General features: G+C 53.9%; 2 protein-coding genes and 1 pseudogene across 2 annotated transcripts in view; 1 reads left to right on the forward strand and 2 right to left on the reverse strand.

The window, feature by feature from the left end:
- The window catches only part of LOC120412181 (zinc finger protein 391-like), a 30,865-nt gene extending 8,776 nt beyond the window's left edge, over positions 1-22,089 (reverse strand). The window contains exon 1 of the mRNA XM_039572515.1: positions 22,017-22,089. The gene's annotated coding sequence lies outside the window, so the exon portion shown is untranslated. The remainder of the gene's footprint in view (positions 1-22,016) is intronic.
- Positions 2,711-5,677, forward strand: LOC120412180 (zinc finger protein 239-like). The gene is given in 2 exon segments (XM_039572514.1): positions 2,711-2,828; positions 3,530-5,677. A coding segment is annotated over 1 exon segment (912 nt). The 5' UTR covers positions 2,711-2,828; positions 3,530-3,556; the 3' UTR covers positions 4,469-5,677.
- LOC120412177 lies at positions 16,896-22,105 on the reverse strand (annotated as a pseudogene).
- Positions 22,106-24,252: the final 2,147 nt, after the last annotated feature.

Here is a 24,252-nt window from a genome sequence, read left to right on the forward strand (position 1 = left end):
AGCCAGAACGCCCTGAAGGGTCTTTCCTGTAGAATGAGTTTCCACTGTCTGAGTCTGTTGCTTCCACAATCCATATCTTGGAATTGTTTGTTCCAAACATGCCTTAAGAACTGATGCAGGGATTGCTGAAGCAGTTGGAAATGCTTCTGCCCCGCTGTGAGCTGCCATGCTGTTAGCAGAAGATATTGAAGCCTTCCTGCTCAGGGCATTTCAGTGCCAGGCTCTTCCAAGCACCCCCAGCTCGGCCTTTGAGCTGAGCATGCGGGCGCTGAGCTGCGCTTTGTCTCATTCCCTTTCCTTCAGAGCAGCGTGTCTTGTCACTCTTTTCCCTTCTGCTGCCCTTGAAGAGCCATCCCTAAACACATTTTCTCCCTCAAGCCAGGGAATGTCTGGTAAATCACTCCTAGCCCGGGTCTGGAGCTCTGTCACTTGACTGCAGCCATGGGTTTCTTGCCAGCCCCCTGTGCAGGGCCGTTCAAACAGGAGGCTGGGGTTCCCCTGTCTTCAACCTGAATCCTCCTGTTCCATCCAACAAGTTTCATTCTGTAAGAACCGAGCACTGCTCATCCATTTAGAGGCTCCTTTGGTTAACAAAGCTTTACTTGATGCCAGGCTGGAACAATCAGAGATTGTGCTGCTGTCAGTTTTCAGGCCTCAGTTCCCATTAAATCCCGGGCTGCACAATTCTGCAGACAATGAGGCCACTCTCTGGCCACTGGCTTAAACATTTGAGCCCAGGAATTCCTTTGGCATGGCCCTGTTTAACATCCACATGCAATTCAAATTGTTTTCCCTGTCTGGGTGGGCCAGGGCAGGAGGCTCAGTTAATCTGCTTTTGAAGCCTTGAAAATTGTGCTTTCCTTCTGGTGTCCATGATGGGGTTTCTTGGCTGGCAGGAGAGGAGTGTTGTAGGGAGAGATGCCTGGCTCCAGAAGCGCTGCCTTTAGCAGGGCCTCAGTAAGAGGCTGTAACCCCTTCCTTGCCTCCCTTGGAACAGGGTATTGCTTTTAGACACCACTTGTCCTGGATGCTTCAGAGGAATTTGGAGAGGCTCCATATCTAATTTTCCCTATTTCCCTGGGGCTGCCCACACTTCTGGGTTCCCTTCAGCAGAGGCCTTCCCAGGTATTTGACACAAAAGTACAGCAGCATTAGCCTCTGTATCTCCTTTTACAATATGAATTTGTATTTCCACTTCAGCCACCAAATCCCTTCCCAGTCAATTACAGTCACAATTAGGAGCAAACAGAAATTGATACATTTCGAACCCATCTTCCATATCTACTGATAGTGGTTGAATAAAACACATCTGCTCCTCTTTCCCACTTACTCCCTGAATAATGAAAGAACTTCTTGACAATTTCCCCCCTTAGGTCTCAGATTCGGAGTGGATCGAGAGAGAGGACAGGATGGAGCAAAAAAGCTTCACAAACCCCTGGGCAGCCAGACCCTTGGGAATGGCAGGCTGGAACGGCAGGGATGAGCACAAATCCCTGGTGGCAGATGAGATGTATCCGAACGGGAAACCCCCGGAGGTCTGGGCAGTCAAGGTCGAGCAGGGCTACAACGTAGCGAAGGCTCAAAACAACGGCTGGGCAGGGCGGCCATGGCCCAGCTCCCAGCGGGGCAGGGAAGGCCGGCTGGGGATCCTGGGGGTTTTCCCCAGAAGAAAAAACAGCTGACGAAAAACAGCCTCCTTATCTGGCGTTCAGGGACGGAACTGACCGCACACCCAGGTGAAAAAAAAGAGTAGCGGTATGCACCCCCACCCCCAGCGGCTAGCTCTTTGTTTTTCTTAAATACCCTGCCATTTGTCCCCCTAGCAACACGTATGGGGAAAATTCCTTTAACAGAAAAAAAACTAGGAGAACTCCTAAAACCCCAATAGGGTGCTCATCCTCTGACAGCTGCTGAGCTTTCTGCACAATCATTCGTTTCTCCAGTGACCCAAACAAGATCGATAAAAGAAAATCCTGATCCTTCCACATCCCGCAGCCTCCTGGGGCCGGGGCCACTGCCGGCCCTGCCCGGGGGGTGTTGGGGTCAGGCAGTGCCCGGTGCTGAGCCCCGGCTGCCCCACAGCCCCGGCCCGGCCCCCAGCCCGTGCTGCCCTGTCCTGCTGCTCCCCACCACAGAGAAACCCTCTGAAATCCTGAACTTCTTTGTTTCCCTGTCCTGGAAAGCGGGGATACAAATGATCTGGATCAGCTGGCAAATTTTGAGGATAAGATGGTGCTGTAAAACATCCCAGTCCTCACTTTTTTTCTCTTCCTCCTCTTTTCCGTTGTTGTTTTTCTTTCTTACCACATTGGTGTGTTGTCATCAGTGTCCAGGTGGAGACTTGGGAAAAAGATCCCCCTAAGAAATTACAGCCAGTCAGAGGGCGCGGGGCTGTGGACCCCAAAAGGTGCCAGGACCCCCCTGAGTCACCAGGGGAATTTGGGGAGGGGGCGCATGGGGGGTGCCCAGGCTGGGCCCAGAGCCCAGTGCTGCCCCAGCCCGACCTGCCCTGGCTACATCTCGGCTCCTCCCGTGGGATGCGACCGTGTCCAGAAAAGGGGGGCCAAGGGTGGGCGCTGGGCCCAGGGGGAGCATGAGAAGGGAAAGAGGAGGAGGAGGAGGGGTGAGGAAGGAGCGGGAGAAGGGCCTGGAGAGAAGAGGAGAAGGAGGCGGGATTAGGAAGGAGGAGGAGCAGGAAGAAAGAGGGAGGAGGAGCGGGAGGAAGAGGAGGGAGAGAGGCAGAGGAGGAGCAGGAAGAGGAAAAGCAGCAGGGGAAGCGCGGGGTCGGAGCCCGCTGTGTCCGCCGCGGCCCCGGGAGCATCCCGCAGGTGAGCGGGGAGGGGGAGCTCGCCCCAAATGTCTTGGGGGTCCCCGAGAGGCGTTTTCTCTTGGGGGGTGTTTGGAGCTCGCAGCTTCCAGAATGGAGCCCCAAATCTCTTTGTGGGTCCCTGGGAGGGTTTCATTTTGGGGCGGGGGCGATGTTTGGATCCTGTGGGACCCCAAAGCTGAGCCGCAAATGGCCCTTCGGGGGATATTTTGGGGGCTCCGTGCCGGTGCCTGGGTGGGAGGGGGCATAGGCCTTAGGACTCCCTGGGAGAGTAGTGGAGGGGAACACCGGGAGCCCCGGGGTGGGGTGAGGGGAGAGGGGCAATCCCAGAGCTGGGGGACCCCTGGCAGCCTGGGGAGGGGGTGAACCTGGATAAGGTTGGACCCCTGGGATCACTGGAAGCCACAAGGGGAGAGGGGACCCCTGGGACCCCAAAAGCCCCCTGGATCATCCCTGAGTGGGACCCCGGAGAGGGGGAACCCCAGGAGCCATGGGACCCCGATGAGGCCAGGGAAAGGAGAGTCCCAGGACCCCAAAGTGGAGAGATCAGAGAGGGGGAACTGCTGGGAGGGTTTTTGGGCTGAATCGTGGTGGTTTGGGGTTTTTATGGACACAAAAGCCCCGGAGACTCCCAGAGATGGACCTGGGCAGGAGGAACCCCCAGCCCAAGGCACTCACCCCTTGTTTCTCCCCCCAAACCAGGATTTGTCATTCCCAAGGCGTGGCTGGATGGAGGAGGAGGAAAAGCCCCGGAGATGCCGCAGGAGGAGGGGTTGCAAACGCAGCCCAGAGAGATCCAAGGAGGAAAGAGTCCCCCTGTGCCGGGAAGGCAGCCCGAGATCCAGGGGGAGCTTGGAGGTGGGGGAGAAGCCTCAGGGTGGGGAGAAGCCCCACAAGTGCTTGGAATGTGGGAAGGGCTTCAGCTACAAATCCCATCTGAGGGAACACCAGAGGATCCACACTGGGGAACGGCCCTATGAGTGTGGGGAATGTGGGAAGAGCTTCGGCCGGAGCTCCCACCTGATGGAACACCAGAGGATCCACACTGGGGAAAAGCCCTATGAGTGTGGGGAATGTGGGAAGAGCTTCGGCCGGAGCTCCCAACTGATGGAACACCAGAGGATCCACACTGGGGAAAAGCCCTATGAGTGTGCAGAATGTGGGAAGAGCTTCAGCCGGAGCTCCAGCCTGAAGGAACACCAGAGGATCCACACCGGGGAGAGGCCCTGTGAGTGTCCCGAGTGTGGGAAGGGCTTCAGCTACAACTCCGACCTGATCCGGCACCAGAGGATCCACACTGGGGAACGGCCCTACGAGTGTTCTGAGTGTGGGAAGAGGTTTCAAACCAGCTCTGATCTCCTTGTACATCAACGCATTCACACGGATGAGAGGCCTTTCCGCTGCCCCGACTGCGGGAAGGGCTTCAACCGCAACTCCCACCTCGTCAGGCACCGGCGCATCCACACTGGGGAGAGGCCCTACGAGTGTCCTGAGTGTGGGAAGAGCTTCTCCAGCAGCTCTACCTTGACCAAACACCACCGGAGGCACCGCTAAGGGAAGCCCTGCGAGTGCCCCGAGTGCGGGAAGAGCTTCGTGCGCTGCTCCAGCTCCATCCCCCGTGGGAGGATCGGCGTTGGATGATTCCCAGTGACCCCCATTGGGCAGAGCCCTGGTGACCCCCGTTCCGGGTGATCCCCGCTGGGTGGGGGGAAGGTGTTGGATTTCTTTGCCTTCTCCTTGTGCTGCTGGGATTTGGTTGGTAATAAATTCCCTCCCTGTGCCCAGGCTGGGTCTGTTGTGCCCGTGCCGGTTGAAAGGGTTCAAATCATTGTACCTGTGCAAGTATAAGGTACAGGGTAAAAGTTAGCAAATATTGGCCACAAGCTTAAGGCACAGAATGTAAGTTGGCAAGAAATGGGGAACAAAAGTCTCAGAAATGATGAACAAAGCTTGCTGAGACCAGTAGAGAAACTGCAGAAGCAGCCGAGAGACTGCGCCTGCCTAGGAAAGAAAGGTGAAAAGTGCAAAGCGAGGAAGACTGTGGCACCTGGGGAGGTGATGGGGGTTGGGAGGAATTTTTATTACGTCCCTGAGTAGGAGCCCATTTCCACTCCCCTTCATCCCCCAGGTCTCCTCCCTCAGCCTGATGGTGAGAAGCATGGGAGTGCTCTGACTGCTGGGGGGCTTCTCTCAGGGATGGAAGGGTGAAACTCCACCATTCTATTTCCCTTTCTCTAATGCTCCTTAGTCTTTCCACTTCCTCCTTAAGCTCGGCCACCAGGGAAAGGAGATCGTTCACCTGTTCGCACCTCAGGCAGGTGTCTTTGACAGCGTCCCCTGGTGCTACTGCCAGGCTCAAACACTCCTCACAGGAAGGGGGCTGGACAGACGCGTCCTTCTGGGAGGGTTCTGTTTGCCTGGGTACTCTTTTAGTGGCTGGAGCTTTTGATCGTGTGAGGACCATTGCTGAAAAAACCCAACCAACCAAATCTCAACACAAAAACAAACTACAAACCCCACGGGCAGGAGAACACCCGCAGCCGTGCCCTCGGAGACTGCCACAGCTCTATTTACCCGCTCCTGTTCCCCGCGCTCCCCAGAGCCCTTTTTGAATCCGACTGCCGCTGGCCGGAGGAAACCTCACCCTATGTGGGGGTGTCACCCCCTTTGCTCTGCCCACAGAACTCCTGAACCGCCAGCGGCCACAGCCCCTCCCCGTGGCCTCAGGTCCGGCCGGGACCCCAAGGTCTGTCCCCACACTGATTTTGGGGGGGTCATGTGTCCACCCCAGCCCTGCTGTCACTCTGCCCCCGCCCAGGGCAGTGTTCCCAATAAAGCTTCCCAGTTCGCCCTGGTCCTGTTTCTTGGGGAGCAGTGGGGAGGGACTTGGGGGGGGCTGAGATTGGGGGGGGCAGAACCTGGCGTTTGATCGGGAATGGGGACCCCTGTTTTCCCCCCCATGTCACCCCACTCTGAGGGGGTTTTGGGGGGCACCTGAACCCCAAGACGACACCCAGCAAACCCCAAGAGGTGCTGGGACCCCCCGAAGAGGAAGAAGCGGGAGAACAGCCGGAGAGGAGAAGCAGGCAGGATGAAGAGTATGAGGAGTGGGACCCCTCCCAACTCAGCTTGGGGGTCCCATCCTTCCTTGCCCTCAGTTCAGGCATCTCCTGGCAGTTTTTTCTGGGAGGAATCCCTGAGTTTTGGTGGTTTTGGGGTGCAGTTTTGGAGGTGGACAGCTCTGTCTGGCCCTCCCCTCCCTCTTGTGGCTTCTCAGCTGCCCCTGACACCCTGGGGGTGCTGGGATTTCCTTCCTGGCGACAAGGACCTTCATTCCCTTCCAGGAGCCCAATGCTGGCTGAGGGTCCAGCTCGGGGTCCTTGAGCAGCTGCCCCAGAACCTCCACCAGGGTCTCCCAGCGCAGCTGGAGCTGCTCGGCCTGGGGTCCCCAAAGCCCTCAGCAAGCCCCAAGTCCCTCCCAGGAACCCTCAACTCCCTCAAACCCAGCATCCCCCCACATCCCCTGCAAGTTCCCCCCATGGCACTGGCCATGGCCATGTCCCCATGTGTCGCTGGCCCTGTCCCACTGTGTCCTCACCCATGGCTGTGTCCCCATCATGTTTCCATCCATGTCATATCCCTCATGTCCCCACCCATCTCTTGGTTCAATGTCTTTATTTTTTCCCCAGTTTCAAGTGTATTGAAGGGATGAAGAGAAATGAAAAGAAAACCAAAAGAAAAGGAGTTCCGTGTCAGTGCCAGCTGGGGATCCTCGTGCTTGGGTTGGAGTGAAGAAGCTTTTTTGAGGGGGTTTCCACCCCACTGTCTCCAGAATCTTGATCTTTGATCCAGTCCATTTTGTTGTGGAAGATGCCCTTGGGCCAGAGAAAATCAGAATCATGGAATCACTGAGGTTGGAAAAGACCTCCAAGACAGTCCAGTATTCCTGGATGTCACCAGAAGATAGGATTGAATGGAAAAGATTTTTGGGGGTCAATATTCAACAAATCTGCTCTCCCCAATGAATTCCCAATGTCGGTCTGCATCCCGAGGGATGTTCCTGCCCCTGGGTTCATCCAGGTGCCCACGGGGAGCCAGGAAGATGTGGAGACCCCAGCCAGGTGTCTTCACAACACGGATCACCAGGACCATGGATCACCAAGGCTCTGCCCAACGGGGGTCACTGGGGATCATCCAACACGTATCCTCCTTTTTTGGAGGATGCACATTCCTGAGTACAGCCAGATCGTGAGCCCTTTCTACCTGGTCACCCGAAAGAAGAACGATTTTTCCACTGGGGCCCAGAACAGCAGGCAAGCCTTTTGCCGCAGATCAAGCAGTAGCTCTGGGGGCCGGTTGGGACAGGGCCAGAGGTGAAGAACGTGCTCTACTCTGCAGCCAGGAGCAATGGTCTGTCCTGGAGCCTCTGGCAGAAGGTGCCTGGTGAGACTCAGGGCTGACCACTGGGATTCTGGAGCCAAAGCTACAGAGGGTCTGAAGCCAACTACACAGAGAAGGAAATCTTGGCAGCTTATGAAGGAGTCCAAGCTGCCTCAGAAGTAATCGGCACAGAGGCACAACTCCTCCTGGCACCCTGACTACCGGTGCTGGGGTGGATGTTCATAAGAAAGGTTCCTTCCATGCATCACGCCACCAACGCTACTTGGAGCAAATGGATCACTGTCATCACGCAGCGTGCCCGCATTGGATACCCAAGTCGCCCTGGGATCTTGGAAATAATTATGAACTGGCCTGAAGGTGAGACTTTTAGGTTATCTTCTCAAGAAGAAGAGGAGCAGGTGATGCGTGCCAAAGAAGCCCCACCATATAACGAGCTACCAGAGAGTGAAAGACAATACGCCCTCTTCACTGATGGTTCCTGCCGAATTGTAGGCGCTGGCTGGAAATGGAAAGCCGCTGTATGGAGCCCCAAACGACAAGTTGCACAAGCTACCAAAGGAGAAGGTGGATTGAGCCAATTTGCTGAACTCAAAGCTGTTCAGTTAGCTCTGGACATAGCTGAAAGAGAAAAGTGGCCAAAGCTCTACCTCTACACTGATTCATGGATGGTAGCCAATGCTCTGTGGGGTTGGCTGGAAAGGTGGAAGAAGGCAAACTGGCAGCACAGAGGAAAACCAATCTGGGCTGCTGAGGAGTGAAAAGGCTTTGCCACTCGGGTAGAGAAGCTATCCGTGAAGGTTCGTCATGTAGACGCTCACATCCCCAAGAACCGGGCTAATGAAGAACATCGTAACAACAAACAGGTAGATCAGGCTGCGAAAATAGAGGTGGCCCAGATAGACTTGGATTGGCAACATGAAGGAGAGTTGCTCCTAGCTCGATGGGCCCATGATGCCTCAGGCCATCAGGGCAGAGATGCCACCTGTAAGTGGGCACGAGATCAAGGGGTGGATCTAACCATGGACAGTATCTCCCAGGTGATCCATGATTGTGAGACATGCGCTGCAAGCAGGCCAAGCAAGTGAAGCCCCTGTGGTATGGTGGGCGATGGTCCAAATACAAGTATGGGGAGGCCTGGCAGATTGATTACATCACACTTGCCTCAAACCCGCCAAGGCAAGTGCTATGTGCTCACAATGGTAGAAGCCACCACTGGATGGCTGGAGACCTACCCTGTGCCTCACGCTACTGCCCAGAACACCATCCTGGGCCTTGAAAAACAAGTCCTTTGGAGGCATGGTACCCCTGAGAGAATCGAGTCTGATAATGGGACTCATTTCAAGAGCAGCCTTATAAACACCTGGGCTAGAGAACATGGCATTGAGTGGGTGTACCACATCCCTTACCATGCACCAGCAGCTGGGAAGGTTGAGCAGTGTAATGGACTGCTTAAAACCACCTTGAAGGCACTGGGTGGGGAGACTTTCAAAAACTGGAAGGTGCATTTAGCAAGAGGCACCTGGTTCATTAACACCTGAGGCTCCACCAGCCGAGCAGGCCCTGCCCAATCCAAGCCCCTACAAACAACATACGGGATAAGGTTCCAGTGGTGCACGTGAGAGGTATGCTTGGAAAAACTGGGTTAATTCTGCCTCGAGCAAAGACAAACCCATCTGTGGGGTTGTTTTTGCTCAGGGACCAGGTTGCACCTGGTGGGTGATGCAAAGGGATGGAGAGACCCGATGCATACCTCAAGGGGACCTTGTTTTAGGGTGAACTACCCATGGCTCTGTACTTGTATCAGTATCTGCATGTATATATGTATATAATTTGGGTGATGCATGTACATGTATGGTTAAAAGGGTTAAGTTTCATGTAACATGTTAGTATGAGAAAAATTCAGGGTGGATAATGTTGGGGTTTTAGTTCTCTTCCTGTTTTCTTTTTCTCTTAAAGGAATTTCCCCCATACATGTTGCCAGGGCGACAAATTACTACTTAAGAAAAACAAAGGGCCTGGCCACAGTGGGAGGGGTGCATCTCTTCCACCTAGGTTTGTGGGCAGTCAGTTCCAGGTGTTTGGATGGAGAGAGAGGCTGCTTCTTCGGCTGCTTTCCTTCTACTGGAGAAACCCTGGAATCCCAAGCCCGCCTTCCCTGCCCTGCTGGGAGCCAGGCTGCGGCCGCCCTGCCCCTGCAGTTTCTTCGAAGCCTTCGCTACTCTGTAGCCCTGCACGCCCTGCCTGCCCAGACTTCTGGGGGGGTTCCCACTGCAGCTCTGGAGTTCAATACATCTCATCTGCCACCCAGGATTTGTGCTCGTCCCTGCTGTTCCAGCCTGCTGTTCCCGAGGGTCCAGCTGGACACTGGGATCAGCTGCCCAGGGGTTTGTGAAGCTTTTTTGTCCCGTCCCATCCCTTGCTCCGGAGCGCCCCCTGCAAGCCGCGGGGGAACCATCGCACCTGCCCTGCTCACCGGGAGCCGCCAGCGCCCCTGCCGGCTGCGAGCGGAACTGCACCCGAGGGGAAAGGGCCTGACAGCCGAGAAGGCTGGGACTGGGTTTGTGATTGTTTGCTGTTACTGCATAGTTATTGTTGTTTGTTTGACGTGTTATACACATATAGATATATAATAGTAAAGAACTGTTATTCTATTTCCCATATCTTTGCCTAAAAGCCCCTTGATTTCAAATTTATAATAACTCGGAGGGAAGGGGGTTGCAATTTTTCCTTCTTCCATTCCAAGGGAGGTTCCTGCCTTCCTTGGCAGACACCTGTCTTTCAAACCGAGACACTTTCGCTAAAGGCTTTATGGACAGCTGTTTTGCAACGCATTTATCCTTTTTATGTTTTCCTTATTAGAAGCCATACAAACCTATCAGGATTTCTCGCAGAATGTAATGCCCATGCTGATGCATTAGCTAATCCTGTTCGGGCAGCTCCTCAGCCAGATAAACTAGCCCAGGTGTCAGGGTCCCTTCCCCCCTGCCATGTAGCCCTGGGAGAGGGGCCCTGGGGGGAGGCACGGGGTTTCCCTCACCCCTGGTCAGCCTTGTTCCCCACTGGTTGTTTTGTGTTTCCCTGCGTGGGCAAGGACCCTCAGGTCCCGTGATTGTAACAGTTCCTCGGCAGATCCCGGCCATGCGGCTGGAGAAATAAACATCTCTGAAACATCTATCAAGAATTGGTCCATATATATTTCTTTTCCAGGGGACTCCTTGTTTGATACATCGTGTTACAGAATCCCCACTGTATCAAATGGTGGTGAATTGCGAGCAGAACCATCCCCGATCCCTAAGCAACTGATGTGTGAGTAAAGAAACTTTGGATTCCTCTTCTTGGTTTTGTTTTGCTGTTCCATATCTAAACTATGGAGGAACTGTGGGGAAGACTCTTGGCTTTCAGAGCCGCATATGGACATTTATCTTAAAAAGATTCTTGAACAACAATTTGTAAATTTTAGCTTAATTTAAGGTCAAAAGCAACTGAAACATTTCCTTTCATGGTTTTTCTATGTTTCTTGGGATTTAATTCTTACCAAAGACTTTTGGAAGACTGTTTGGACACAGTTAATTTTTGAGTCAAAATATATGCTGACGGAAGAATATTTTCGTGAATATTATTTAATGACAGAGACTGTTGAGCAATGTCAGCTGTGTACTGGCTCAGGGACCGTGTGACCCAGGCCACGTGGACCGAGCCCTCTCCTAGCAGCAGTTGAGGCAGCTCCCGCACGCAGGCAGAGTGATGCGAGCTGCAGTGTCGGTGCGGCAGCGAGGCACGGCAGGAGTGGTGTGACCCAGCAGTGCCCACCCCGGTCCGCGCAGCGCGTGGTGGAGTGAGCCCTGTGAACACCCAACTGAGAGGGGTGGCGCGTGGGCGGTGGCTAGCAGCGGGTGGAGCGGAGCCGCGCCCAGCCAAAATGCGTGCTGGAGCAGGGCGCGGGGGTCATCGCTCAGGGGCCTGGCCGAGACGTGGGTGCAATGCCTGGCAGCGGCAGCAAAGCTGCGACCAGAGGAGGCGACACACGGAGAATGGAGCAGTGCGGCCCGGCCTGGCCTGTGCGGCCCCGAATGCAACCCCGGGAAGAGCGCGCAGGCACCAGCAGCTCTGGCGGCCCCAGCAGCACCAGCAGCCCTGGCAATTCCAACATGGGAGCAAGCGAAAGCAAGAACGCAGCGAGACAGAAAACAGCAGCCACTCGGAAAAAGGAAAAGATCACCGTAGCTAAGGTTTTAGGAATAGTAAAATGGTATAATGTTAAAATTACGGTTTAAAACGAGATGTGACAACCAGCAAGACATATTCGTTCATAGAACTGCTATTAAAAAGAATAACCCTGAAAAGTACATCCCAAGCTTGGGAGATGGAGAGGTGGTGGAATTCAAAATTGTACAAGGTAGAAAAGGCTTGCAGGCGGCGGAGGTCACTATGCATGATAGTATTTCTGTAAAAGGCAGTATATAAAAATCGTAGTCATTTTAGGCAGTATCCCCATTATGAGCCCCCCCAGAGTCTCTTTTTCCTAATCTCACCTTTCCGTTTTATCCTATATCCTATTACCTCCACTGTATTCCCAATCCATTTTTCCACCCATGGTTTCCCTCACAAAACCATATCCTTCCCCAATTGTTTCCCCAAAAATCCCTTTCCAATGCCGAGTGGGGGATGAAAAGGGGGAGGGAAGAAATTAAACCCTCTCCTGCATCAGTTTCCCCACAAAGCATGCTCAGAGAGTTCTGTCTCCCTTCTGTCATCCTTAAGATGTTCAGAGAATCTGTTGGGACATTTAAAGACTCAGGAGGGTGGCTTATTTTGTTTTAAAACTGTCCTTGTTATGTTTATCCAGTTGTTTTCAATGTTATGTTTTACATCTCTTTTGTTAAAAATAAACGGGTGAAATGTCAGGGTCCCTCCCCCCTGCCATGTAGCCCTGGGAGAGGAGCCCTGGGGGAGGCACGGGGTTTCCCTGGCCCCTGGTCAGCCTCGTTCCCCATTGGTTGGTTTGTGTTCCCCTGCGTGGGCAAGGACCCTCAGGTCCCGTGATTGCCGCAGTTCCTCGGCAGATCCTGGCCATGCGGCTGGAGAAATAAACATCTCTGAAACATCTATCAAGAATCGGTCCATATATATTTCTTTTCCAGGGGACTCCTTGTTTGATACATCGTGTTACAGAATCCCCACTGTAGCACCCAGGCTAAAACATCTCATACCTTTTTTATTCTAAATGCACGCACATTGTGTCAACAGTTTTCACTAACACCTACAGAAGCTCGTGCTATTTTTAGTGCCTGCCCAGATTGTCATAACTTTAATGGACCTTTGCCCTTAGGAGTAAATCCCCATGGTCTTTTGGCCCTACAGCTTTGGCAGACTGATGTTACACACATTGCAGAATCTGGTTGTTTTAAATATGTACATGTATCCTTTGATACCTTTTCCTCTGTTATATGGGCTTCTGCTCATGCTGGAGAAAAGGCCCGTGATGTCATTTTGCACTGGCAGCAAGCCTTTGCTGCTTTAGGCATACCTGCCTGTGTGAAAACTGACAGTGGGCCAGCCTACGCCTCTCAGAAATTTAAGAATTTCTTAGGTTTGTAAGGCATCTCTCACAAATTTGGTATTCCTCATTCTTTCACTGGTCAGGCTGTCGTTGAACATGCTCATCACACACTTCAAACTGTTTTAGAAAAACAAAAAGAGAGAATGCAAGGGGAAACCTCACAGTCCAAACTTTTGAAAGCTGTATATACCATCAATCACTTGACCATACTGGCTCATTCAAACAATCCCTCAATTTTAAATAATTTTTATTCCTTGCCGTCCACCAGTGAAACACATTTGCCTCGAGCTAAAGTACGGGTAAGGAATCTGCTCACCAGCCAGTGGGAAGACCCCTGGGACCTTGTCACTTGGGGGCGTGGATACACTTGTGTTTCCACAGGTACTGGAGCACGGTGGGTGCTAGCAAGGTGTGTGCATCCTGATTTGCAGAACATGCCACTACCTGTTCGTCCAGATCCTGAGGGTAACAGCAACACAGGCTGATGACCTTGGCAGTGTAGTTCGAGCTACCTCTGACCAGAGAGCGCATCAAGCACCGGTGACCAAGCAGGACTGTATTGCACTGATTATCCCTGTGATCAAGGGTATTGGCTTGCACTGGGATGTACTGGAGTGCAAATGGCAACGAGTAACAGAAAAATGCAGGTGCCAATATGGTACTTGTCAGTTTTGCTGAGCTTAGTGCCTGCTGTTTCTGCTTGGCCTGTCAGTCAGCCAAGAACCAATGTGTGGGTTACCCTGGCCAATGCGACAGAGCAAGATACTCTGTGCTTAGCACCACTACTCCTGACAATCCTTTTCCTACCTGCCTGGTTGGCTTGCCAATAGGTGCCTGGCCAAAGCCTAGGACAGTTAGCAAGCTGTTACAATCAAACAATCACGCTGCTGCTTGGGATCAGTGGGTTTCATACCCTCCCCCTGCAACTCTTGAGCTGCAAGAAATAGAGCTTTTAGGATCTGTGAAAATGGACCTTTGTGTTAAGTTCAATTACTCTGGATCTGATCAGTCTGAGGTATGGGATATTTCTCCTAAGCAACCCATATTTGCAAATAAAAGTGCCTGGTGCAACTACAGTTCACCACGTATTTCACACTCTACTACTGTTCCTCTGGCTTTGCCACCAGGGGTGTTTTTTATTTGCGGAGACCGAGCATGGGCTGCAATTCCGTCACACATCAAGGGAGGTCCTTGCAGCTTAGAACGACTCTCATTGTTAATCCTGACACATCTATGATTTTACAGCATAAACCACGGAGGGGAAAACGCAGCACCCATGCATTTGTCCCTGACTGCGATGACAACTCCAAATTTTCGCCGCCAGGTACTCGAGGGGCTGTTTCCTTCCTTTCTCCACAAATAGCATCTGCTAAAGCACTGGGACTGTTAAGCAAGTTAGGATGTTGGTTAGCTCGGCAGACTAATGCCACTTTGCTTGCTTTAGCCAGATTATTAACAGATGGTGGTTCAGTAAGGCACACTACACTGCAAAAGAGAGCTGCTAGTGATTTTTTATTGCTAGCACATGGACATGGATGTGAGGATTTCGATGGAATGTGTTGTATGAATTTGTCTGATCCTTCGAATACTATTCATGCCCACATTAAAGAATTGCAAACAAGTGTGTCAAAATTGTGTGAAAAATCAAAATTTGATAAAGTCAACTGTTTGTTTGGAAATTAGCAAATTGCAAAATAAATCAAAAATCTACTTAAAATTGGATGCCTGATCCTATTGGTTATTTTTTGCATCCTGCTCGTTGTGCCGTGTTTATTGTCTTTTTTGCAAAGGGCCCTGCAAAAGTCAATAAACTCTGCCTTTGTAATACAAAAAAAAGGGGGACCTGAGGAGATTGACAGCCGGACGGACAATCTCACAGAGTCAGACCTGAAAACAGTCAGAATTTACCCGTGAGAATATGACAGTGAAATTCTGCAGCTTTAGTAAAACCCACAGAGAAGGCCAAGAAGATAATCAATTCTGGACACAAGGGGAGGATGTTCTTGTTATGGGACTTTGAGAGTGTACAAGGAAGCACTTGCGGATAACGTAGCAACTATACTTTTGCTTGTATAGCTGATTGCTTTACTGCCGGAATGGTCATTGTTAGACAGCCCTGTCATTGTTTGCTAAGCAGCCAATCTTAAATTAGGCCACAGCCATTGTGAAGAGGTATAAAAATAGCAGTAGAGAAAATAAAAAATCTTTTTACCTTTCTTGACTATGGACTACGACTAGTGTGGCTTTTATGTTTGCCTTGACAAAGCTACAAAAATAAAGAAATTGAACTGAGACACAGGTGGGGACATGGGGACACACAGCCATGGGACACGGAGAGACACAGACATGGTAGGACATAGACACGGAGAGTGAGGAACACACGGACGTGGATGCAGACGTAGGGAACAATGATATGGGTGGGGACATGGGGGGACATGGCCAGTGATATGCGAGGACGTGGCCATGGGCGGTGCCATGGGGGGAACTTGCAGGGGATGTGGGGGATGCTGGGTTTGAGGGAGTTGAGGGTTCCTGGGAGGGATTTGGGGCTTGCTGAGGGCTTTGGGGCCCCCAGGCCGAGCGGCTCCGGCTGCGCTGGGAGACCCTGGCAGAAGTTCTGGGGCAGCTGCTCAAGGACCCCCTGAGCTGGACCCCAGCCAGCATTGGGCTCCTGGAAGGGAATGAAGGTCCTTGTCCCCAGGAAGGAAATCCCAGCACCCCAGGGTGTTGGGGGCAGCTGAGAGGCCACAAGAAAGAGGGGAGGGCCAGACAGAGCTGTCCACCTCCAAAACTGCACCCCAAAACCGCACCCAAAACCACCAAAACTCAGGGATTCCTCCCAGAAAAAAGCTGCCAGGAGCTGTCTGAATTGAGGGAAAGGAGGGATTGGAACCCCAAATTGAGCTGAGAAGGGTCCTGCTCCTCCTCCATCCTAATCCTGCCTGCTTCTCTCCATCCTTTCTCCCACTCCGTCCTCTTAGGGGGTTCCTGGTGCACCTCTTGGGGTTCGTTGGGTGCTACCTTGGGATTTGTAGAGTGACACAGGAGAGACACACAAGGGTCCCTATTCGCAATCCATCCCTGGGTTTTGCCCGCCCCCTGTCTCAGCCCCCCAAATAGCTCCCCACCACTCCCCAATAAACAGGACCAGGGCAAACTGGGAAGCTTTATTGAGAACACTGGGAGCAGCCAGGCAGGGGCAGAGTGACAGCAGGGCTGGGGTGGACACATGACCCCCCAAAATCAGTGTGGGGACAGACCTTGGGGTCCCGGCCGGACCTGAGGCCACGGGGAGGGGCTGTGGCCGCTGGCGGTTCAGGAGTTCTGTGGGCAGAGCAAAGGGGGTGACACCCCCACATAGGGTGGGGTTTCCTCCGGCCAGCGGCAGTCGGATTCAAAAAGGGCTCTGGGGCGCGCGGGGAACAGGAGCGGGTAAATAGAGCTGTGGCAGTCTCCGAGGGCAGGGCTGCGGGTGTTCTCCTGCCCCGTGGGGTTTGTAGTTTGTTTTTGTGTTGAGATTTGTTGGTTGGGGTTTTTTCAGCAATGGTCCTACACGATCAAAAGCTCAGCCTAAAGAGTACCCAGGCAAACAGAACCTCCAGTAAGGACGCGTCTGTCCAGCCCCCTTCCTTGTGAGGAGTGTTTGAGCCTGGCAGTAGCACCAGGGGATGCTGTCAAAGACACCTGCCTGAGGTGTGGAGCAGTGAAACGACTCCTTTCCCTGGTGGCCGAGCTTAAGGAGGAAGTGGGCAAAGACTAAGGAGCATTAGAGAAAGGGAAATAGAATGGTGGAGTTTCACCCCTTCCATCCCTGAGAGAAGCCCCCCAGCAGTCAGAGCACTCCCTGCCTTCTCACCATCAGGCTGAGGGAGGAGACTGGGGATGAAGGGGAGTGGAAATGGGCTCCTACTTCAGGACGTAATAAAATGTCCTCCAACCCCCATCACCTCCCCAGGTGCCACAGTCTTCCTCGCTTTGCACTTTGCACCTTTCTTTCCTAGGCAGGAGCAGTCTCTTGTTGGCTGCTTCAGCAGTTTCTCACTCAGGTCTCAGCAAGTTTGTTTCTCATTTCTGCAACTTTTGTTCCCCATTTCTTGCCAAGTTACATTCTGTGCCTTAAGCTTGTGGCCAATATTTGCTAACTTTTACCCTGTACCTTATACTTGCACAGGTACAATGATTTGAACCCTTTCAACTGGCACGGGCACACCAGACCCAGCCTGGGCACACGGAGGGAATTTATTCCCAACCAAATCCCAGCAGCACAAGGAGAAGGCAAAGAAATCTCTCCAACACCTTCCCCCCACCCAGCGCGGATCACCCGGAACGGGGGTCACCAGGGCTCTGCCCCACGGGGGTCACTGGGGATCATCCAACGCCGATCCTCCCACGGGGGATGGAGCTGGAGCAGCGCACGAAGCTCTTCCCGCACTCGGGGCACTCGCAGGGCTTCCCTTAGCGGTGCCTCCGTTGGTGTTGGGTTAAATTAAACCTCACAGAGAAGCTCTTCCCACACTCAGAACACTCATAGGGCCTCTCACCGGTGTGGATGCGCCGGTGGATGGTGAGGTGGGAGCTGCGTTTGAAGCCCATCCCGCAGTCGGGGCAGCGGAAAGGCCTCTCATCCGTGTGAATGCGATGATGTACAAGGAGATCAGACCTCCTCCGAAACCTCTTCCCACACTCAGAACACTCAAAGGGCTGTTCCCCGGTGTGGGTGCGCAGGTGTTCCCTCAGGATGGAGCTCCGCCAGAAACTCTTCCCACATTCACTACAGCCATAGGGCCGTTCCCCGGTGTGAACCACCTGGTGCTGGATCAGCTGGGAGCTGTTGGTGAAGCCCTTCCCACATTCCCCACACTCATAGGGCCTTTCCCCAGTGTGGATCCTCTCGTGCTGGATCAGGTTAGAGCTCTGGCAGAAGCTCTTCCCACATTCCCCACACTCATAGGGCTTTTTCCCAGTGTGGATCCTCTGGTGCTGGATCAGGCTGGAAACATGGCTGAAGCTCTTCCCACATTCCCCACACTCATAGGGCCGTTCCCCAGTGTGGATCCTCTGGTGATCCCTCAGGCTGGAGCTCTGGCTGAAGCGCTTACCACATTCCTCACACTCGTAGGGCCTCTCCCCGGTGTGGGTGCGCTGGTGTTCCCTCAGGGTGCAGTTCCGGCTGAAGCTCTTCCCACATTCCCCACACTCGTAGGGCTTCTCACCATTGTGGATCCTCTGGTGCCGGATCAGGCTGGAGCTCCACCTGAAGCCCTTCCCACATTCCAAGCACTTGTGGGGCTTCTCCCCACCCTGAGGCTTCTCCCCCAGCTCCGAGCTCCCCCTGGATCTCCGGCTGCCTTCCTGGCACAGGGGGGCTCTTTCCTCCTTGGATCTCTCTGGGCTGCGTTTGCAGCCCTCCTCGTGCGGCATCTCCGGGGCTTTTCCTCCTCCTCCATCCAGCCACGCCTTGGGAATGACAAATCCTGGTTTGGGGGGAGAAACAAGGGGTGAGCGCCTTGGGCTGGGGGTTCCTCCTGCCCAAGTCCATCACCGGGCATCTTGTGTCTGTAAAAACCTCCAAAACACCAAGATTCAGACAAAACCTGCTCCAAAATATAAACATTCAGCCCCCACAAAAAAACCAAAGCACCAACATGGAGCCCAAGAAACCTCAGAAACACCAAGATTCACCCCCGGGAAAATCGTGGATCCCCCTCCCTGATCACCTGCTGGATGGGGGGGCAACGCTCCTGGGGCTGGGGGGAGGCTGCAGATACAGCGAGTGCTGGAACCTTGCGGTGCCTCCTCTTCCTGCTCCTCCTCCTCCTCCTCCTGTATCCCTACTCTTCCTCACACTCCTCTTCCTCACACTACTCCTTCTCCTGCAGAATCCCACCTGCTGCTCCCACGTCCATCCTTTCACCATTCTGCTCTCCAGCCCTGCTCCTCCAGCCTTTCTCCTCCTCCCCCCAGGCCCAGCACCCACCCCTGGCTCGCTCTGCCCCCCAGAGCTCTCGCATCCCACAGCACCAGCAGGGATGCAGCTGCGGCAGCTCGGGCTGCGGCAGCGCTGGGCTCTCGGCCGCTCCTGCCCGCACTCGGCCCCCGCCGCAGCCACTTCTGCCAGCACAGCACGGGCCGGCCCGGCCTTGGCGCTCCCCCCCTCCCACCTCCCCAAATTCCCCTCGCGGGGGGCGCCAAGGCCGGGCCACACGGGGGCTCCAGCTGGGGAGCGCCGGGCGCTGCGGCTCTGCCTGGCAACTGCTGACTCACCAGCGCCGCGCCTTCTGATTGGCTGAGCGCTGCCTGAGGGCCGCGCCTGCACCAAGGGGGGACACCCTGCTCCAGGGGGGATGGCCCGAAAACCGGGCACCCCCAGCCAAGGAACAACAGCAACGCCTCCCTACAAACACATGCTCTCAATCTGCTCGGACACAGCCACACCGACTTGGACACAAGCAAGTGACACCACAAACCATCAGCTCCACAAAATGGTACTGATTGACACACACTGCTGCTCAGCCAAGCTCCTGCTCAATTCCTCAACTTCCAGAACAACAACAAAGCCTGAACACAACCATGGACATCGTGTCCTATACAAAAGGGGACAATGTTGAGGCAGTTTGCACATTCTCCCAGAGCTAATTAAGGACATGGACACCCAGCAGGGGTAAAAAGGGAAGTCGAGAAGGGGTCTCAGCAACAGGGGACGGATGGTGTTGGTGTGCTGGGAAAGGATTGGTTGAAGGGAGTGTGCAGGAATATGGTTAAGGCAAACAGCAGCAGGAGGAATCTATGTGGTAAGAAAGGAAAAGGAAGATGGAAAAGAGGAGGAAGAGAAAAATAGTGAGAATTGCTATGTTTTCCAGCACCTTCCCAATCTTATCCTCCAAAAGGGCCAAAACCCTCTTATCCTCAGGGCCAGCTCCACCTCCTTTGTATCCCTGCTTTCCAGGACAGGAAAAAAGAAGTTCAGGATTTCAGGGTGTTTCTCTGTGGTGGGGAGCAGCAGGACAGGGCAGCACGGGCTGGGGGCCTGTGGGGAGCTGCGGGGCCGGGCCGGGGCTGTGGGGCAGCCGGGGCTCAGCGCCGGGCACTGCCTGACCCCAACACCCCCGGGCAGGGCCGGCAGTGGCCCCCGGCCCCCAGGAGGCTGCGGGATGTGGAAGGATCAGGATTTTCTTTCATCGATCTTGTTTGGGTCACTGGAGAACACTCCTCTCCTGCCAGCCAAGAAACCCCATCATGGACACCAGAAGGAAAGCACAATTTTCAAGGCTTCAAAAGCAGATTAACTGAGCCTCCTGCCCTGGCCCTCCCAGACAATAGACTCAGACAGGGGAACTCATTTTACAGGAAAGATCCTTCAGGCCGTTCTGGCTGCTTTAGGAACACAGTGGCACCTCCAAACGCCCTGGCACCCCCAGAGTTCAGGTCGGGTGGAAAGAATGAATGGGGAAATAAAGAAACACCTTCTGAAGCTGCTGAGAGAAACCAAGATGCCACGGGTACGGCTGCTGCCATTGGCTTTGGCAAGAAGAAGAGCCAGACCCAGGGCAGATATTCAATTATCTCCCCTGGAATTGAGGTTTTCAATTCCTCACCCTGGGAATTCCCGACCTACTGGGGGGTGGAGATCAGGGATGTCTGTTTCAAGCAGTCTGTGGCCACAATCCTGTCTCTTGTGAAATCTCTTCCACAGGAAGCTCGGCTGGCACAGACCCTGCCTTGGGACTTTAAGGGATGTTACACCACTCAGCAGAGATGAGCTTAACATCTCAACAGACTGGGAATAGCCCAAAAGATACCCAAAAGATAACGCCCATCAACAAAACATCAACGCCCATCAGCAAACATCAAGGAACAGCTACCCCAGACACTGCCCCCGGCACAGCTGGAGACCCCTGCTCTGGAAAAGGCTGAGAAGGAAATCAAGGAGTGTGCACCTAATTAACATCAGAGGCCAAGCAATCCGGGGCCAATAGGAAACCAAATACTAAGAACTACCCAACTTGGAACCAATGAACATTAAACCTACGGATTTCTATGGGTTTAGACTGCATAAAGTTGAGGAAAAATCTGAGTAAAACTCGTGTGCCATGGAATGATTTTCTCTGCACACCCGGGCTCTGTGTGCATGAAATGATTTCTGTTGCACATCCTGGCCAGAATAAAGTAATGCCTTGATCCTCTAACACTAAAAAGGTCGTTGGAGAGTTTTTGTTCTTCCTGCAGTTTCTGTGACAAGATGACACCATTAGAATGTTTTTTCCTAATAATCCTAATTTGGTATTGTCAGTTGGGTTTGGGCCAAAGGTGTGAGAGTCAATTTTTAGTCCGAGGAGAAGTAGCAAAAATCTTTATTGCTTTGGGGCATTTTTGTGTGTGTGTGTGCGTGGCTGTTAGTGATGGCAGAATTTCGAATGGGTTTTTCGATGTTCACGTTTAGGTTACATTTTGCTAAACTGAAAGAGCTTTAAAACTGACCCTTTTCCTCATAAACAGTTAAAAAATACTAAAAAAAAACAAGGGGGGAAAAAAAGCCACTTTTGAGGGGGCCTCTTGTGAGTCACCTGATGGCTGCCTTGGAAGAGAAGCTTCCTTCCAGGCAGCCAGCAGAGGAGCTTTAGAAATGCAAATTAACTCTGCTGGGGGAAGTGTGCACAATGTCCCAGGCTCTCCTTGCCTGCCACAGGAATTGGGCTGATTCCCTCTGCCCCTCACCCCAAGCTCTGCCTCCCTGCACAGACGGAATTTGCATCGCTAAAGGCAGAGCCCACACTGAGCATCTCTGACTCTGCAACAGAAATCCCTGAAGCTGCAAAGGAAAACAGCAAACGGAGAATGTTGGGAGAACTTCACTCACAAAAGCGGGGGGGAATCATCCCTCTCCCCACTCCAATATCTGCTGGCACTGTCTGTGTTATACAGGGTGGGTTTGACCACTGGACTGCTTTTGCTGCCACAAGTTCAGCAAAATCACTTGGGAATCCAAGGATGTGATGATTTAATCCGAGAAAAGCGGTCAATTGATGCATCCTTGGCTGGAGGGAGCGCCCAAAAACGGGAAAAAGATGAATGGCCACCAGAACAAATCCTACAACACCATGGAGCAGCCCCTGGGAACCCGAACAAATTCATACCAGGTGCCAGAGAACCCACTGATCATTTCAATGCATCATTAGATTACAAGCTGTCCTCCAAATCATAACCAAGCACACAGCTCCAGCTCCTGACCTTCTCACCCACCAATCCACTCCCATGAGCAACGCCACATTTCACCCTGGGATGGCATCAGATTCTCTTCCAGCAGAAGGACCAGGAGGTTGTGGAAAACTAAATGACTCAAAGTGCTCTTGGCAAAGAGAAGGCCAAGGAAAAGTGGTGAAACAGAGAACAAAGGAAATAAGAAAGCAGCTCATGTACTGCTCCAACCGTGGAAAGGATGGGAATGGAACACGTTTTCATGGCTCCCTGGCAGACCATGGGTTAAACGAATGCTGTTTCTCCTCTCAGGTGCTGCAGCAACTCTCATCTTTTTACCATGCACCACACCTTGCTCAGGGCAGCTCATTCAGCAGGGGATCAAGGGCATGCAGGTGGCAGCCAGGCCTCCTGACCCAGAAACGGCTACAGAAGGACACAGAATGAGGTCACTGAGAATAATCCCAAAACCAAAGAAGGCCCAGGAAGAACAGATTAAGGCATTTTTAAAGTTTGTAAAGAGAAGTACTGAGAAAATAAGAAGTGGGGGGATTAAAAGGGAAGAAAATGAACGTGTCTTTACAAACAGATGGTGTGAATCCCATTGGAGATAGGGCCAGGGACTCGGAGATAAGGAAGTTATGGAAGAAAACATAAAACGATCAGTTTTAGAAAATGTTACTAATTGACACGAACTGCTGCTCAGCCAAGGTCCTGCTAAATTCCTGAACTTCCCGAAGAAGAACAAAGACTTCACAGAGCCATGAATATCGGATGTTATACAAAGTGGGGGTGCACATTAAGGGGCACATGCAGCAGGCGGATCGGGAAGTCTGTACCTTCCAAGGACCTCAGCCACTGGGGAAAGGGACACGGAGATGCGGCCGGGCAAATCGGCATAAAAAGGAGGCTGCGTCCTCCAACACTTGGACAGACCCCACGGGAAATGCCCCGTGGCCTCTCCCTTTGTCCCACGAATAAAGTTACTTTTACACGACTCCTCCGGCCTCCTCTGGGGACACAAACCTCTGGCCACGGGAACTTTCCCGCACACTGCCGGCCACGGGGCAGCCACCTCTGTCCTACCCACAGCAGCCGGGACGAGCCAGCGCTGCTCCGGCACCGGCTCCTGCCGAGGCAGCAGCGGGAAGGAGACCGCGGGCAGCCGCTCCCGCAGCGCCCTCACGCCAGGGCGAACACGGCGCCCACACGGCACAACGAACCCGCCACAGCCCCCTGCCGCCCCCTCCGCCCGCAGCCAGCCCCGAGCCCCGCCAGAACCGAGCGCGGCTCCCACCTGCGCTGGGGCCGCCTCCGAGCTCCGCCGCCGCCTCACCGGGCTCCGGCCGCCGCCGCCGCTCCCGGGCCCGCACAGACGCTCCGCCAATGGCGCCTCTGCTGCGCCACGGCCGCCCTGCCGGCGGCTCCGGGCCCGGGCTGCTCCCCGCTCCGACCAATCAGCGCGCCAGAACCACGACTGACGGCAGCACCGCCCAATCGGAGCGAGGGGCGGGCTCTGCACACGGCCCAGCCCCGCCCCGCGCTCCCAGCGCCCCCCGGGCTGCGTGAGGGGAAAGCCGCAGCTGAGGAACAGCCCTGGAACGGGCCCGGCCCGCGCTGGAATCCCCGGAACTGCTCCCGCCCTGAACCGCCCGGATCTCGGTGTGACCGGGAGCTGAAGGCGCTGGGAACTGCGGGTGAGTCCGGCATGGAGCAGGGACCCACCTGCAGCCCCGGCAGGAGCCCGGGCCGGAGCAGGGGATGCCTGAGAGAGCCCTGAGCCCGTGGGAAGCCCGTGCAGAGCCGTGGAAGTGGCTCCTGGCGGGACTCGTGAGCCCGTTGGGGGATCCCCGCTGGAGCAGCCTGCTCCTGAGGGACTGTGTCCCGCGGCAGGGACCCCCAGGCTGGAGCAGGACAAGGATTCCTGTCCCTGAGGGGGAGGCAGTGACATGACCTGACTGCGACCCCCATCCCCTGTGCCCCTGGGTGGGGAGGAGGGAGGGAATGGGGGATAAAGGGAAGCTCGGGAAGGAGGCAGAGGTCGGGGGAAGGTGTTACTTTTCGGATACATTTCACTTTCCTTACTCTTTCTCTGATTTGTTTGATAATAAATTCAATTCATTTCCCCAAGTCGAGTCTGTTATTTCCATGATTGATCTTTGCCTACTCTTCTGCTGACTCTGCCGCCTTTCCTGGTGTGTTCTGTTCCCTGCCCAGGTTGAGGGGGGCAGTGACAGAGCGGGTTTGGTGGCCCCGGGCACCCAGCCAG

Source organism: Corvus cornix, unplaced genomic scaffold (genome assembly GCF_000738735.6).
Source record: "Corvus cornix cornix isolate S_Up_H32 unplaced genomic scaffold, ASM73873v5 scaffold17, whole genome shotgun sequence".
NCBI classification, from domain to species: domain Eukaryota; kingdom Metazoa; phylum Chordata; class Aves; order Passeriformes; family Corvidae; genus Corvus; species Corvus cornix.